The sequence below is a fragment of the Protomyctophum parallelum genome, assembly GCF_964188405.1.
Source record: "Protomyctophum parallelum genome assembly, chromosome: 15".
In the NCBI taxonomy this organism is placed as follows: domain Eukaryota; kingdom Metazoa; phylum Chordata; class Actinopteri; order Myctophiformes; family Myctophidae; genus Protomyctophum; species Protomyctophum parallelum.
The window spans coordinates 47,589,227-47,606,267 of NC_139710.1; the positions used below are offsets into that span (position 1 = coordinate 47,589,227).

Here is a 17,041-nt window from a genome sequence, read left to right on the forward strand (position 1 = left end):
GAGAGAGAGAGAGAGAGAGAGAGAGAGAGAGCTAGAGAGAGACAGAGAGAGACAGAGACAAAGAGGATAAGAGAGTGCACAAGTAATGGAGTAGCGGTCTGAGGACCAAATGCTTGTGTTTTACATTATATTGAAAAAGAGAGAAAAGAGAATTAGAGACAGGAGAGAGGAGAGGGGAGGAGAAGAGAAGAGGAAGACCGTAGAAAGGACAAGTATAGATAGTGTTACAACTCGAGGGTTGAAACACCACCGAAAAGCCAAGATCCTGAACTACAGCAAGAGAGAAGAAAAGGCCAAGGAGGAGAAGAGAGGAGGATAGTGTTGTGTGGTCATGGGGGAGGACATCAGGAAACAAGGGATATTGTTCCTTCAACAACAACGCTTTGGAAAGGTATACCAACCACCACCACTACTAATCTATTCAGGCACATATAACTATCTATCCATCTCTGTGTATAAATCATTTACAGTGTGCATGTGATGTGTGTGTGCGTAAATGCGTCTGTGTGTGTGTGTGTGTGTGTGTGTGTGTGTGTGTGTGTGTGTGTGTGTGTGTGTGTGTGTGTGCATGCTGTGTAGAAGTGGAAACGTGTGTGGTGCGTGTTGTATAGAGAGTGTGTGTGTTCCATTTCTCGTCTGGAGTATTTCGAGTATAAAGATGGAGGAACAACGGAGAAGAATGATAAAGCTCTCCGCAAACAACAGGAGCACAAGAAGGTACGTTCCACTGGCTTCTATATTCGACTGTGTTCTATTCTACTGTCCTCTGCTGCGTGCACAATACTTCTGTTGCAGTGACTCAACACAAGGTTCCCCCTAAAATGATATGCATATTAGGCCACAATCTACACTGGGGGACCACAATCTACACTGTAATATATACATGTTATTTTTAACTCTGAGGAAGGATGTACAATAATTGGAACCAAATGGACCTGTATTTGTGCCATTTGCTTCCATTACATTCTCAGTGTTACAGACACATGGTTCCATGTGAACTCCTTGGTTGGTAACCATGATGTTGGGAACCAGGCAGTGAGCTGTTATTCTATGTCATGTTCTCTCTTCTAACGGGTTATAGATTCAAGATTCAATACTTTATTACCATTTCTGTGCTCGGGATAGACAAAACAATAAATCAGGTGCATAAAAAAAATATATAGACCCATGTAAAACATAATCGATTCAGCAAGTTATAAGGGCCCTCACTGCTACAGACTATCTGCAGTTACGGAAACAAATAGTTCTGGTCTTAACCACTCTGTTCTACTATGTGTCAATTGTCAAATACCGGTAGCTAAAATTAACCCTATGGTTCATGTGATGTGGTAATATTCTTTGTAACCTTGTTCCGGAAGGAGGCATTCATGAGAGTTTCAGATTATTTCCATACCTATTCTTTTTGTGGTTATGCTTTGCAAATCCTGACCAATTACTGTTGACGATGCTTTAACTACCTTGTTAGGCTTCTTCCTGTCACAGGCTGAACAGTTTACAGTTTCCATACCACACTGTGATATAGAGAATGTGAGAACACACCATTATAAGCCCCATGTGTGACCTCACCCATGACTGGGGTCGTAGAGGGGGGGGTTCCAGGGGGCCCCCAGCAATATCTATAAATATATTATCTCAAAACCAGGTAAAACACTTGAACCCTTTATAGGCCTACTTCAGCTATTCAAAAATAGACAATCTCATTAGTTCACAATGCCTTTAGAACACAAATCTTCTCTTATGGCCTGGGGGCCAATACATCAATTTGTGGGTCTTTGACACAAAAGTTTGAGAACCATGCACCTGTCTGTCTGTACCTGTCTGTCTGAACCATGCACCTGGTGATCCATCTGTCTGTCTGTACCTGTCTGTCTGTACCTGTCTGTCTGTACCTGTCTGTCTGAACCATGCACCTGGTGATCCATCTGTCTGTCTGTACCTGTCTGTCTGTACCTGTCTGTCTGAACCATGCACCTGGTGATCCATCTGTCTGTCTGTACCTGTCTCGCAGGTGATCCGTCTGTCCGACTGTATCCGCGTGTCGGAGGTCGAGATGGACGGCTGTCCCAAAGACACTGGACCGTTCCTCGTAGAGACGACAGAGAAACTGTATGTGTTTGCCTCAGACAGAGCACACCTGGACGACTGGACTCACAAACTCTGTGAGATTGCCTTCCCTGTAAGTACACACACCTCACATACACATGCACAGACAGAAACACATGCACGCACACACCACACACACACATCAGCATTCCCTGTATGCACATTCCGGTACAGAATATTTTTATTTGAGTTGACTCAGCTCTACATGTGTGTAAATAAATACAGATGGGTGGCAAATAAAAGGAAAAAAATAACATGATGGTCAAAGTGATCTTGAGCAAAGAGTCTTTGAACTGAGTGATTGTATGAGTGAATGAGAGAACGCACATTGTAAAGCGCTTTGGATAAAGGCATTGTAAAGCGTTGGGCCACCACAAACCACCATAACAGCTTCAATGCACCATGGCATACATACCTAAAACTCTGGAACTCTACTGGAGGGATATGGGAAACATTGTAACAAAAGATGTGGCCTCATTTGGCGTTTTGACAATGGTAGTCTATTAAACATGAAATGTCCCACGTGTGTTCAATTGGGGTGATGTTGTTAGTTACTGCAAAGACCATAGGATAAATACCCATCAGGCCATTCAGTGACTACTCATGCCACTGGCATGACCATATCACCGTCACGCCGCAGGTTTGTGTCAGGAGAGAATGTGGGACCCAAATGCAGGCTGAGGCAGAGGCAGAGCAGGCTGGTTACTTGGTTCAGTGTTTATAACTCAAAAACGAAGAATTCTAACTAAAACACTGGAAGCACGCTGGTGTCAAGAGATGAGACACGTAACATTTCACAACTACCGGTAACTAGAAAAGAACCACTTTACACTGATAACAGGGGGGGTATAAATAGTAAATACACAAGGACACAGGTGAACTGGACTGCATCAACAGTTCAACACAGTGATTGGCAAGGAGACTAACAGGACACAGGTGGAGAAAACTAGTAATCACAGGGAGGTGAGACAAGACAGAGAACAGTAACTACAGAGGAAACCAGGACACTATAACATCACTACAAAATAAAGGTACAGAAGTGTAAAGCAAAGCCCAACAAGGAAACAAGGAATGCAACATTACTTCGGAATTAATGGAACAGAACTGAAAAGTAAAACACCAACCATAAGTAGGAATTAAACAACAAACAACATGTCAGGGGTTGTGACACTGTTTCCCACATCTCTGCTCTCTGTAGACCAGTATATGATTTTGTTTTTGCACCACTTTATTCTCAAATATTACACATATTTGTCTTTGTAATGAATGAGGAATTTGAGCACTGCAGCCTTTCTATCACATCCATGTACTGTACAGTAGTTGATTAAATGACCCTTGCCGATGACAGTCTGATCATGTCCTACATTCTCAGTCACGTGAGAAAGAGTTGCTCTTCTGGGTTAGCTTACATAGGGTTTGGCATGAGCACCGTGGTCATCAAAATGTGCACTTTCGACCACAGTTTCAAAACCTATTTAATGTCGTTTTCCCCATATGCAAATAAATATATGTAATTTAAATATAAATTGCCAGTTGAACAGTCTTTGTAACTAAAAGTTCTAACCCCCCAATTATAAATCATTGTAGATCCATTTCTCTTGTCATCTTGATCTAAATCAGCGCCGGTCACCTGGAATTTCTCAGCATTTTTATTCTTGCCACAGATGATATGATGCCAATAGCTTAATTGTATCACTGTACACCTGGATGGAAGCACATACATTTGTTTCTCCGCTCAGTTATTCTGTTTTTTCCTTTAATTTGCCACATCAAATATTATTTGTGTGGATCAGTCAGCCAGAGATACTATAGTCTGGTGTTAGTCTGTGATTTGTTAGTGTAATGTAGCCTGCCTCGCCTGGCTAGTCTGTGATTGAGTCATACCTCAATGCTGCGTTGAGACATCATAACTTCCCTAATCTCTCAAATGTGTGTGTGTGTGTGTGTGTGTGTGTGTGTGTGTGTGTGTGTGTGTGTACAGATGAGCTGGACAGAGGAAAAGAGGAGGAGTCTGCATAGAGGAATAACGGATGAGGAAGAGGAAGTTGAGAGAATGGAAGACAACTCATTGTATAGCGGCAGAGAGACAGGTAGTCTGCCTGTCTTCAGAGCTGTGTTCAAAAACTGATGCATGTGTTTGGTCCGACGTACTAACAGTCCGACAGGCATTAGTCCGACACCCTAGCTCAAACCCGGCCTAACCTAACCCTAACCTCACAGGGAGGTTAGGGTGCGTGCGTACAGTAGGCTAGAATGGTTGTTAGCGGTCTTGTGTTACTGACCTCAGGTCAGCTGAACAGCCTGTAAGTCATCTCGTTGCCATAGTTTCAGAGCTGCTATATTTAGCAGCCTTTGTGGCCAAGTTACTCAGCTATAGCTGGTTGACACATCCTGCTTTCTCATATACACACACACACACACACACACACACACACACACACACACACACACACACACACACACACACACACACACACACACACACACACACACACACACACACACACACACACACACACACACACACACACACACACACACACCAACTTGTGCGGCAGATGCCTACGTAGTGGAGAAGTGGTCGTGTATGTTCCCGTGTTGTGGTCTCTGTCTGTGTAGCAATGCGGCAGTAAGTGTATGTGTAATGGAAATGTCTGCTGAAACGAGACAGGAAGACTGATTGATTGATAAAGTGATTGATTGAATACTTTATTTAGACAGAAATGTGAGTACAGTCAAACAAGTCCTTGCGGTCTTGTTTCCATCCGGGTCCTATGTATTCAATTCATAAACATGACATGAAAAACCACAACTAAATTCAATGTCATCACAAAATATAAAACACTATGTACAGAGTGGAAGAAAAAAAAATATATATACTTGTTGAAGCCAGAGAGAAGTGATTATTTCCTCTACATTTGTCCTTCTGAAAGGCCTGTGTGAACCCATCCTCCAGGGATGGCGGGAACCCATTTTGGTGTTTTAAACATTTATGTTATAATTTCGCTAAAGAAAAATTGCAGATCTACAAGCTCATAGCACGCCACCGAGGGGTGCGCTACGAGCTTGTAGCGCAAAGGAAGCCAGCGATCAGTATTTGTTGAGAGGGGGTCAGGGCATTTGGGTGGCAGTGCTGTAGAAGTTTGTTTTATAACTTCTCGCTCCCTCTAGTATTGTGGCTGTGGGTGTCGCTCACTTTTTCGGTTATTTGCTTTTTTTTGTTACATGTTTCCCTGTCTGCACACTTTAGCATATTTACAGTACCATGACCTCTGCCCTCTCTCCTTATCTATCTATCTTAACACAACCGGTCGAGACAGATGGCCGCCCACACACGCACACACACACGCACACACAAATACAAACACACGCAGTGCCCGACGTCATGTGAGCTGTTTTTGCAGAAGTAGTGATGACCTGCAGTGGAAACTTAAGACATTGAGTCACTTTCTTACTGCATGCTTTTGATGTTGAAATTTGAGTTTGATGGTAAAACTTCTTTCTTTAGGATTACTATTGTGCTTTACATTAGCATTACTGTAGTACTTTTTTTTGTTTTGTTTCGTTAGTTTATTCTGGTCATTATTATTTTCTTTACAAAGATGATTATCCATAAACTAATCAATTCAATAAATGTTCTTTAAAAGAAAAATAAAAACACACCCAGTGTGAAGTATAAGTAATTTGACTACTACCTTATGTTGAATGGATTATTCATGATTCTATAGCAAACATTACATAAAAGTTTTAAATATCAACTCAATTGTTGAGTTGTCCTGACTGAAATTTTTAATTTCAGCAATCCCTCTCTCTCTCTCTCTCTCTGTCTGCGTGTGTGTGTGTGTGTGTGTGTGTGTGTGTGTGTGTGTGTGTGTGTGTGTGTGTGTGTGTGCGCACAGTGCTGGTGCGTGACTTCAGAGTGAGCATGAGGAGGTGTGAGGCGGCAGACAGGTGTCGGCTGAGAGGAGCGTTCGTACTGAGGGCCGATGTGGACAGCCTGCTGCTGCTGGACAGCAAGGCGTCCCAGGTCCTCTACAGCTGGCCCTACCGCTACCTGAGACGCTTCGGACGGGACAAGGTACATGCTTCCATTTCCTACGCTGTCGGGTCGGTTGGAAGAAGTATACTCGCATGTTTTCCTTATGTGGATATGCTCTGTTAGAAGTAGGAGTTACTTGAGTAAAAGTACAAAAGTATCAGCATTAAAATATACTAATATCAATCACACATTAAGTTCATTAAGAGGATATTTTCTAATGCTGGTCTCGTCACGAGTTGACTCTCATACACTAGGCTATCAGCTGTTCTGAGAGCTAATTACATGAAGCTACACATTCTCCTCTCCTGAGCCCTTCTTATGTCCCTATTATAAATCCCTTATGTCCCTTTTCCCCTGACCTGTGTGTGTGTGTGTGTGTGTGTGTGTGTGTGTGTGTGTGTGTGTGTGTGTGTGTGTGGTCTCCAGGTAACCTTCTCCTTCGAGGCGGGTCGGCGATGTGACAGCGGAGAGGGCAGCTTTGAGTTTGACACCAAGCAGGGGAACATGGTGTTCCAGGCTGTGGAGGCAGCCATCAGCCTGCAGCGCTCTGCCCTGCCCTCCCAACAGGACGGGACCTTCCGCCACCGCACTACGTCTGGAGCGGCGGAACTGCCTCTACTACACTCACCTATGCAGGTACGCTACGCCGGTCACTCATTTAAAATATTAAATACTGTACGTAAGTGATTCTCGACCTGTGGGCCATGAGGATACTATAAGTGGGAATGGTGAAATGAATGGTAACTTAACCCATTCTGACTGGGCACCCATTTTGGTGTCAGCATCATGTTATGCTTTAGCTATTTAAAAATAGCAGATCTACAAGCTCATATCGCGCCACCGAGTGGCGCGATACGAGCTTGTAGGTCTGCTATTTTTGAAAAAAATCGAAGAACGACTGACATTTTTAGAATCTGATCTCAGGTCAGAATGGGTTCATCAGACCAGTGTGTGTCCGGCGGAAACCTCGTATGAATCTGATCTCAGGTCAGAATGGGTTAAAATATGCTCTGAAAATGCAACCCTCTGACTACATACAACGTAACGCAGCACACGACACGACACGACACATCTATTGATGAAATAAGGTGGTTAGTGGGTCTGTCTACCCACAAGACTATAGGAGGAATGCATCTGGTTGTGTCAGGAAAGGTAAAGCCATCTATTCTACTCAGTGTCCTACATATTTATGCACAATTTCAAATCACGTGCAGCACACTTGTCGACACGCAAGGCCATCGGTTTTCTCGGCATGGGCACTCGTTTGCCTGCCAGCTCGCTCAGGTGCGCCTCACAAGCCTCAAGGCCTGGCTGTCAGCGCATGTGCTTGGTTTCAAGGGATGTAAAAAGTGAAACAAAATGAGCGCTCCTTCTCCATCCAATCTATGCTTTATTTTAATTAAGATGTCCCATTTTTCCACATCTACCATGATCATAGCATAACTTGCATGTAGAGTTTTGAGAGCAGAAATAAGTGGTGGGTTTGCTTTATATCTATCAGGATGATGACATGGTGTACAGTCTGTTGAACGACATTCCGAGTCCGAGTCAGACTCAGAGACACAGTCTGAACCTAGAGGTCTCGCCTAGACAACACAAACGCCCCTCTCAGCTGGTAGGTACCACACAGAGGCATAGGTACAACATCAACATGTTTTTCCCTTTTATATACTTTAAAAAAAACTGCATAGATGATGATTTCTTTTTTTGCATAGAAGTGTATATTTGTACGTCTTTAAATGTTCTGATGAATTGAAAATGGAGGACCCTGACGTAAACAAGTCTTTTCTGGGTTTTTTCTTTTGCAGTTTTTGTATTGACCTGTACTTTCTTTGAACTGTATCCATTCTGAAAACTGTGAATAACATTTTCAATCAACCAGTCAATCACAAACCCCAAACTCAGCTTGTAGATACCACACAACAAAACAAACGCCTCTTTCAGCTGGTATAGCAACATCAACAACACAAACCCCTAACTCAGTGTACAAAACAGTCTGTATTAATTAAGGACTATTCTATTATTATTCTCTCTCCTCCTTGTCCCACCCCCCTCCTCTCCTCTACCTCTCCTCTAGTCCCCTCCGGTCGACAAGGTGTTGACGGGAGTGAAGAGTTTGACGCTGGACACCAGAGGAGGCAGGAAGACTCCAGTGAAGCCCATTTCCAGCTGTCCGCTGCCTCACAGCAGCACGGACCAGGACCCAGAGCATGTCGCCCACCAGGAGCAGGAGGCCTACTCCGAGATCACCCTGCCCGGACAACATCCAGCGAGAGACAAGAAGAGAGATGGAAGAGAGAAACCCACGAGAGGACAGAGAGTCGCCGACTCAGAGTACTCCCTCCCCTTTGACACCATCGCCAACAACGTCATGGAGATTTTCAATTCCCACCACGCCCTCGGGCTGAGCCTGAGAGGGCCGGAGGGGCCGGAGGCGGGTGACCCGGAGGGCGACCCGCTTTACGACTGCATCGATGAATCGCAGGTCAAAGTGGCCTTTAGGGGAGTGGCCCCCAAGCCCCCAGGCGTGGCACCCAGGAAGGTGGAGCACATCTATGACGAGCCCGAGGGCTGCGCCGTCGCCGTGCCGAATCCGCAAGCTCCCGTCGGCGCCCTCTACGACAACCCTGAGGAGGTGAGAGGCAACGCCTGGAGGAGCATGGGTTCTGATGTTGACGCTAACGGTCAGGAGTACCTGTACGACCCCAGGGTGGATGACTATGACATACCCAAGCGCCCACAGAGGGCGTTTCCTGCCGCCGAAGAGCGTCAAGCGGACTCACCGTACGACAATGTGATGGTGAAAGAAAGAGAGAACAGATGAGATGAGGCGCACGCACACACACACACACACACACACACACACACACACACACACACGATTCTAGTGCACTGAAATACTTTTTCCTTTCCGTGGAAATAGCATCAAACACCCTCAGGATCTTCAGCTATTTGATAGTCATTTTCACAGACATACAATGTCTGAATAGCAGAAAATGTTGACTTGATCTAGAACATTGACTGGAACAGGAAGTGGCCTGTCAGAGGCCTGTCATGTTTGTGCTAAAAGCAACTCAGGGCAAGTCCTTTCTCTCCTGCAATATAGCATCATGTCCAGGAGATGGCAGTGATAGGCTGTGTTTTAATAAAGAGCACACACTCAAAAGACACTTTTCCAAATATAAGGTACATAATATATAATAATATGTTTGTGTTGTTTTGGACTAGACTTTGTATATTTTGAAACAGAATAGCACAATGTTAAACAGGCAACAGTCAAATATCAAACTAGGAAATGATTGAATAATGAATCGCTGATTTCAATCTTCTAACTGCTGTACAGAACCTGGAAATTAGAAATAAAACGTATTGTTTCTGTTGGACTATTACTGTTCACTGTGCTTGAGGTACTAACCCTACTACCCTATATACTAATACTGATAATGATGATGAAAAACGCTTCTAAAGAGAGATTACAACGATTACAATTCAAAACAGCACACACACACACACACACACACACACACACACACACACACACACACACACACACACACACACACACACACACACACATTATCAACCACATTGATGCATCCACACAAGATGCTAATATTGACAGATAGCCAAGAGTTTTCACTTAATGGTGGTAAAAGAATCACACCTGTGTGAAGTGAAGGGCACTCTTATCGTACACGTACATCATCATGACATTTTGCTCAGACACATGTAAATTCTCCATTCATTGTCAATGGGAATTTGATCATTGCTATGTTCCCTGTGTTCAACAGGGGTTAGCCGTTATAGGGGGGGGGGGGGGGGACATTAAACAAACACTGCATGGGAAAAACATGCTAGCTATATAGTTGCTCTATCGATGCACATGAGCAATTTTGGAAATAACTATTCCTACTTCTGGGCCTCTATCAAGTAGCCGCACAGGCAAATGAATTATCATCCTCTGATATAAATTATAAATTGTATTGTACTGTGACACTCATAACATGTGCCAAATGAAATGAAGGTGTTAGCGATGATACTAATTATAAGGCTCTGTTCCTTGCAGTGTAGCCTACAGTGGTTCTCAAACTTTTTTAGAATTTCCTCCCCGCTCCCCCCCCCTCCATAACAGGTATTGGACAGGTGAGAACTAGCACTCGTGATCACAATGAGATTGTGATGTCCATGTCAAATAAATAAACATAACTGAGTTACACACCCATATGGGGCCATTTGGAACCAGGACACTTTGAGACCCACTGGTGTAGCAGAGTGTTTCCAGTGAGCCAACATGCACAATAGCAGCACCCTGACTCTGTTTGACCATGTGCATAGAGTTAGACTAGAGCCTAATCAGTCCAGTGTTGTTGTTTCAGTTGCTGCTGCTCCCCCAAGAGGTACATTTGTTTGTGGAAGTTGGTGTTCTCTTCCCCAAACAGTGAGTTGTTATAACCGCCTCCAAAGGACAATAGGATCCAACTCACGTGTCAGTAAGACCTTGTGCCTACTACATGTATGTAGATCTTAGAACAGAGAACCTCTAGCAAGTTCTCCAACATGATTAAGCAAATTCACTAAATGGCAGAAGCTTGTATATATAGGCTACAGTATTTCCACTAAAAGTTAGGAAGTCTCAGGGCCGATTCATACTCCTATTTTAGAGCCGAATAAAAGTCGGTTCGGCTCTGTAAAGCCTACAATTTGACGGCATTTGAGGTTCAGGGGGGCGGGTACCGTTCTAAAGTCGACTCTTCGGTGCTACTGAAAATTTCTGACGAGCCGAAATCATTTCGGCACTACAGCGCCGAAACAGCGGTAAAATAGGAGTATGAATCGGCCCTCAGACCACCCTCTTGAATATGATGTCACATGCCCACATATCGGTCGGATTCGGCGGTACAACGTAGGTGTGAGAGAACTATAGATGTGAGGGCTGCGTACGGTAGCCCGAACCTCAAGTTGGGAGAAAAGTGCAGGACTTTGGCCAATGTTACTTTACTAATGTTACTTTACTTTGGCCAATGTTACTTTACTAATGTTACTTTACTTTGACCAATGTTACTTTACTAATGTTACTTTACTTTGACAAATGTTACTTTACTCCAATCGCTTCCAATTTCATGATAATTGGCAGGGTCGATGTACTGTATCTGTCAAGTCTGGTGGAAATTGGAACACTCATTTAAAATTATTTCAATGACTTTCCATTCACCTGCCACATTGAATTTATGACCAAGATATATATACAAGTCAGCAGCTTTAATTTAACAATAATGACATCACATTAAGTGTTTATGTGTTTATGTGTATGTATGTGTGCGTGCGTGCGTGTGTTATAACTCCACCTCATCCATCTTCATCTGTTCGTCTTCTGTAAAATCAGTTCTCGTGAGCAGCTTGTGGAGTCCTGGACCTGGCTCAGTAAACAGAGATGCAGAGCAGCTTGTAGAGTCCTGGACCTGGCTCAGTAAACAGAGATGCAGAGCAGCTTGTAGAGTCCTGGACCTGGCTCAGTAAACAGAGATGCAGAGCAGCTTGTAGAGTCCTGGACCTGGCTCAGTAAACAGAGATGCAGAGCAGCTTGTGGAGTCCTGGACCTGGCTCAGTAAACAGAGATGCAGAGCAGCTTGTGGAGTCCTGGACCTGGCTCAGTAAACAGAGATGCAGAGCAGCTTGTGGAGTCCTGGACCTGGCTCAGTAAACAGAGATGCAGAGCTTAACATGTGTTTTAAGCTTTTCCAGATCGTGGCATCATGCATGTACTAATGAATATAACTCACCTGCAGCTCAAACATATCCTCTCAACAACGAAAACATCTCTGAAAACAGAATTGTTCCGTTTCTGGTTTCCGTAATCTGTATACAGCTGATACTCATTGACGCTTGTTGTCAAGGAATCAAATCAAATCAAACTTTAGTCCTATTTCTAAATCTATTTTCAAGGCTGACTAAAGTGCTGAACAAGGTCAAAACAGAACAAAGCAATATAAAACATTGATACAAAAAAAAGGCAACAAACATGAACGACAAGAAAATATTAAACAAGAGCATACATTAGCACAGAACAAAATATCGGAAGACAGAGAGCTCAAGTGCAATTAAACGCAAGGGAGAGTTTTGAGTAAGCATTTAAAAGCCCCAATCGACTGGGCAGATCTAATGGGGAAGGCAGTCTCATGTCATCATGTCATGTGTTGCAACTGTCAAAATAGGTCTTCATCTATTCTATGAATTTAAAAAAAAAGTGTGCATGTGTGCACGCTCACGCATGTTGTGGCCCTCGGCTTGGAACCCTAGACATAATTTGGAAAAGGAATTGGGAAACCCTGTGTTAGACTGCGTTTCTGTGTAGAGCCTCCCATACAAGATTTTTGACAAGATTTTGGAATGATTTAAAACAAATCTTTCCAAAATCTTGTCAAAACTTTTGTAATGTATGGGAGGTTTAGCACAGAATCTCAGCCTATGAAGTTCAAAACCCCATATCTCCCATAAACCCCATATCTCCCATGGCCAGGAGGGGGACGACTCCCTCTGGACCTAATAGCAGTAGATCATGCAGGAGACCCGTGTTGAAATCTTGAGTGTTACATTCATTGGTGCCGTGAGTGACCCAGATCCAGTTTCCCATTGGGGAGGGGTGGTGGGTGGGGGGTGGGGGCTCAAAGGGGTGTGCATTTAGCAGAATAAATCATCCTACCTCGAGGACTAAAAGCTCCCCGGGCCTGGCCAAGGTGGGGTTTCCCTCTTGACTACAGTTTGGTTTCCAACATGGGAGACCCGGGTTTGATTCTCAAAGGAACCTTACGTCATGTTGTGTCCAGACTAAATAACCCAACATCACTATTAGGTTTTGATCTGCCTGGGGGGGGGGGGGGGGGGTGGATTAATCCATCTGCTTTTGATATCCCCCCTCTGCTCATAGTTTTTTTAGGATGTGTTTTACCCCTGCTTCTGCTCAGACTGAATTAAATACATGCATTTCCTTTGTTACAATGTAACAACATAATAGAAAAATCAGACCAGTCTGAAGCGAGTGGTGCAACAGCACCCCCTATTGGTACTCTAAACATAGTAACAGTCATGACACAGTCCCATAGTAACATATAGTCACATAGGGAGTAGGGACAAAGCTGTTCCTTGGAGTGGTTGCACCACTCAAAAAGGCACTGGATTAATGATAATAAACCTATGTAACCTTTTTCTTGAATAAAATGTAATTTTGGCCAATCTGTATGGTATATAGAGTGAGTGGTCATTGTTTATAGATAAATCACTGACCGGCTGATTAGGTCGCAATATACAAATTAATAATATTCAAGGTCAAAGGGCAAATACAAGCGGCCGAAATGGGTTTTCTCCGACGGGTGGCTGGCATCTCCCTTAGAGATAGGATGAGAAGTTCACAAGAGAGAGACTCGGAGTAGAGTCGCTGCTTCTTCGCCTAGAAAGAACCAGCCTAGCTGGTTGGGGCATCTGGTTAGGATGCCTCTCAAGTGTCTTCCTAGGGAGGTCCTCGATGCACGGTTCACTGGGAGGAGAGGAGACACCAGGGCAGACCAAGGCGCAGATGGAGGGAGTACATCAAATCACTGGCCTTGAAATGCCTCGGAATCCCCCAGGAGGGAGTTACTAATGTAAGCGGTGCCGGTTGAAGATGGATGGATGGATGACCTCTGGGGGGACTGTATTTTGTCTCAATGCTCTTCTATTGAGCTCATCTACATCGATACGTAACATATTAGATTTTTTAGTTTTGCTTTGTTTTTTTAATGTTTTTCTAAATAGTTAAACATGCCTAGGGCCCTAAAGCTCTAGTCTAGTGGTTAAGAAGTTTTCCAACCATTTTTTTTCTTTTTTGTTATTTTCTTTTTAACAAATGGAACCCTTGTCACTACAGCATGTTGATCAAATGGGACAGCCCTGTGGTGGTGTCGTAAATCCACTGGAAACCAGCCTCCTGTTTGGACTGGGAAAGAATGTCTCCTGTAGAGTAGACTAGTGTTCATTCCAAACCACATCCTATAGTTTATCATTCAGTTCACTCAGTGTTTTGCACATTAAATGAATGTTGGAGAAAATCTGTGTCACACACACACACACACACACCTCTGTGCCACTAATGTCTTTTCAGTGAACAGGATATTAGGGAAACTAAAGGAACCATATCCATCCAACGCACAGTAGTGTGAGTCACAGTAGAGAATTGAAAACAAGTTAGCCAACTGATGTGACTAAACTCCAAATTGAGAGCTGTGTGTGCACTGCACACGTGTGTGCTTCCAAAGTCTCACAGAAAGAAATCCCAAATCTCGACTAAAATATAGTGACTGTCTCTTTTGGTGTGTGTGTGTGTGTGTGTGTGTGTGTGTGTGTGTGTGCGTGTGTGCAACTGTGCGTGTGTGCGTGCGTGCGTGCATTGTGTACATGTTTTTGTGTATAGATGTTTGTATTATGTATATATGTACAGATGTGTCTATGCTGTGTCCTACAGTCTCCAGCAGAGCTCCTTTGAGTCAACTGTTATTATAAGTGAGAGAGAGACCTGTATTCAGTCCAAATCATTAACTCAAATGTCTTTATGCTGTGTGAGAGTCAGCTGCACGCAGAGAGAGAGAGAGAGAGAGAGAGAGGGGGGGGGGGGGCTCAGACTGGCTCAGAACAGAGCCCAGGGGCCGGAATCAGACAGACAGACAGAGAGAGAGAGACAGAGAGAGCCAGAGAGAGAGTCAGAGAGAGAGAGGGAGAGAAAGACAGGTAACCAGACAGACAGGAAGTTATAAAAACAGACAGGATGGTAGGATGTCTGTGTTCCAGATGTTTAACAGATCGCTACCGAACAAAGACACATTCATTCAACAGCTGCTCACGTCTATTCTAGTCTACTACAGTACATTGTACAGTATGGACTATGGACCTTTACCTAATCGACTGGCCGGATCAGTGCTTGCCCCAATAAGGACGTTGATGGACACCATCAACGACTTAATGGAGACCTGGATACCAGGTCTGTCAACCAACCTGAGCAGTGCCGATACCCTGGAGAACTACCAAGATAAAAATGTGGTTCAACGTGGAATAATCTAGTCCAATGTTTCCCAAACAGTGGGTCGGAACCCATTAAGTTCGACCCATAAAAATTGGTCCGTGACCCATACATTTTGTGGGTCACGGACCAATTGTTATGGGTCGTGACCAAGGGGCCAGTGAGGCGCTCCAACGTTGAAGCACTGGGCCCTAGTGGTAAGAGGAAGGACTGCAGGCTGTGGACCCGTGAATTCATGACGAGGAAACCCCGTGCAGCTGGGCTTTAACATCGAGCGCTCGTTGCACTTCCGCATTGGACCACCAAATTCTGGTGGTCCAATGCGGAAGTAGATATTTTGAGACTGTCCTTCCAGGTGCTTCAAAACGCCACTGAGCAACTTCCACTGACATGAATAGCGCGGGGGGGGGGGGGGGGGGGCGCCAGATCAGTCTCTATCCTTTTAATACTCAAGTGAAAACCCTGTCTAAACTCTCTTTCAGATCTCGACCTGAAATGTTCGGGAACCACTGGCCTAGTGTCTATTCTACTCCCCAGTTCAAATCTGATTATTTTGGGGGGTCCCCAGTCCAAGTTATTTAGGGGGGGGTCCCCAGTCCAAGTATGATTATTTTGGGGGGGTCCCCAGTCCAAGTTATTTTGGGGGGGGTCCCCAGTCCAAGTATGTTTATTTTGGGGGGTCCCCAGTCCAAGTATGATTATTTTGGGGGGTCCCCACTCCCCAGTTCAAATCTGATTATTTTGGGAGGTCTCCAGTTCAAGTTTGATTATTTTGGTGGGTCCCCAGTCCAAGTATGATTATTTTGGGGGGGTCCCCAGTCCAAGTATGATTATTTTGGGGGGGGGGGTCCCAGAGCCTGAAAAGGTTAAGAAGCACTGGTCTAGGGGCAGAAGAGCACAACACAAAACAAGAGAAGGTATTAAATGCAAGAAAAGGTGCCCTGCCATTTACTGCTATGCACCGAGAAGTTATTTACAAGCTTGACGCCACCTAGGGGTGAACCCAGGCCAAAATAATAAACAAACCCAAACTATGATAACCCCTTCCTAACCCCTGCCTGAAAACAAAAACAAACACCCGTCCTAACCCCACTAAACTAAACAAAAACAAGAGAGAACAATTCCACACAGTTTGGTGATTCATACCTACTGCTCCGAGCTTTTTTCCTCTCTTTTTTTTCTTTACAAAATGGAATGTGCTTCATATACAGAAAGGGGTATTGGGGTAAAACGGTAGTTAACCTGCCAGTCGGGCCCACTGTTTCATGTGTTTTCATTGTGATAAACTAACATGCTCTGGAAATGCACGTGGCCCCACCCATCTGTCCACTTAACACGTGGGAAGGGTGGGCCGTGAACATTCTTCATGTGAGCCCCCACTGGTCTAATCAGTCTTATCTCCTAGCAAACGTACCTACCTACAGTAAACAAAACACACAAGGGTCTTAAACCTCATCGAATTACACACACAAATCCAGAAGATAATAACAAAGCCAACTCTGTCGCTGGACAGGATGTCTCTGTCGATGGACAGATGTCTCTGTCGCTGGACAACTGACCGATGTCTCTGTCGCTGGACAACTGACCGATGTCTCTGTCGCTGGACAACTGACCGATGACGTTTCCAGTGAGTCAATCCATCCACACTGGAAACGGCATCCATCAGTCGTACAATGACAGAGACATCCTTACGAAGAACACAGACGGATTATTTTTAAATATAAATCACAATTGGTCATAACAGTTGTATTACAGTACGTTGTTTTTGTATTAAATTGCGATTGTGTGTTCAACCAGCAAAACGTCATTGTGGTAAGCCAGGTAATTAAATTTTAGTTATCTTACATTTGTAT

At 44.2% G+C, this 17,041-nt stretch overlaps 1 protein-coding gene across 1 annotated transcript; it reads left to right on the top strand.

The window, feature by feature from the left end:
• The first annotated feature begins 60 nt into the window (after positions 1–60).
• On the top strand, positions 61–9,528 carry dok2 (docking protein 2). The gene is made up of 8 exons (XM_083785013.1): positions 61–391; positions 580–717; positions 2,009–2,176; positions 4,085–4,193; positions 6,003–6,181; positions 6,569–6,778; positions 7,644–7,757; positions 8,220–9,528. Exons 1-8 carry the CDS (start codon positions 332–334, stop codon positions 8,964–8,966), a joined length of 1,725 nt encoding a protein of 574 aa, XP_083641139.1. The 5' UTR covers positions 61–331; the 3' UTR covers positions 8,967–9,528.
• The last annotated feature ends 7,513 nt before the right edge of the window (positions 9,529–17,041 follow it).

What these genes read in the sequence shown, in the direction of transcription:
- dok2 (XM_083785013.1), top strand. Translation starts at nt 332, where the DNA reads ATGGGGGAGGACATCAGGAAACAAGGGATATTGTTCCTTCAACAACAA. An exon ending in TCTGTGAGATTGCCTTCCCT is followed by an intron (nt 2,177 to 4,084) that starts GTAAGTACACAC and finishes GTGTGTGTACAG; the next exon opens with ATGAGCTGGACAGAGGAAAA. An exon ending in ACAAACGCCCCTCTCAGCTG is followed by an intron (nt 7,758 to 8,219) that starts GTAGGTACCACA and finishes CCTCTCCTCTAG; the next exon opens with TCCCCTCCGGTCGACAAGGT.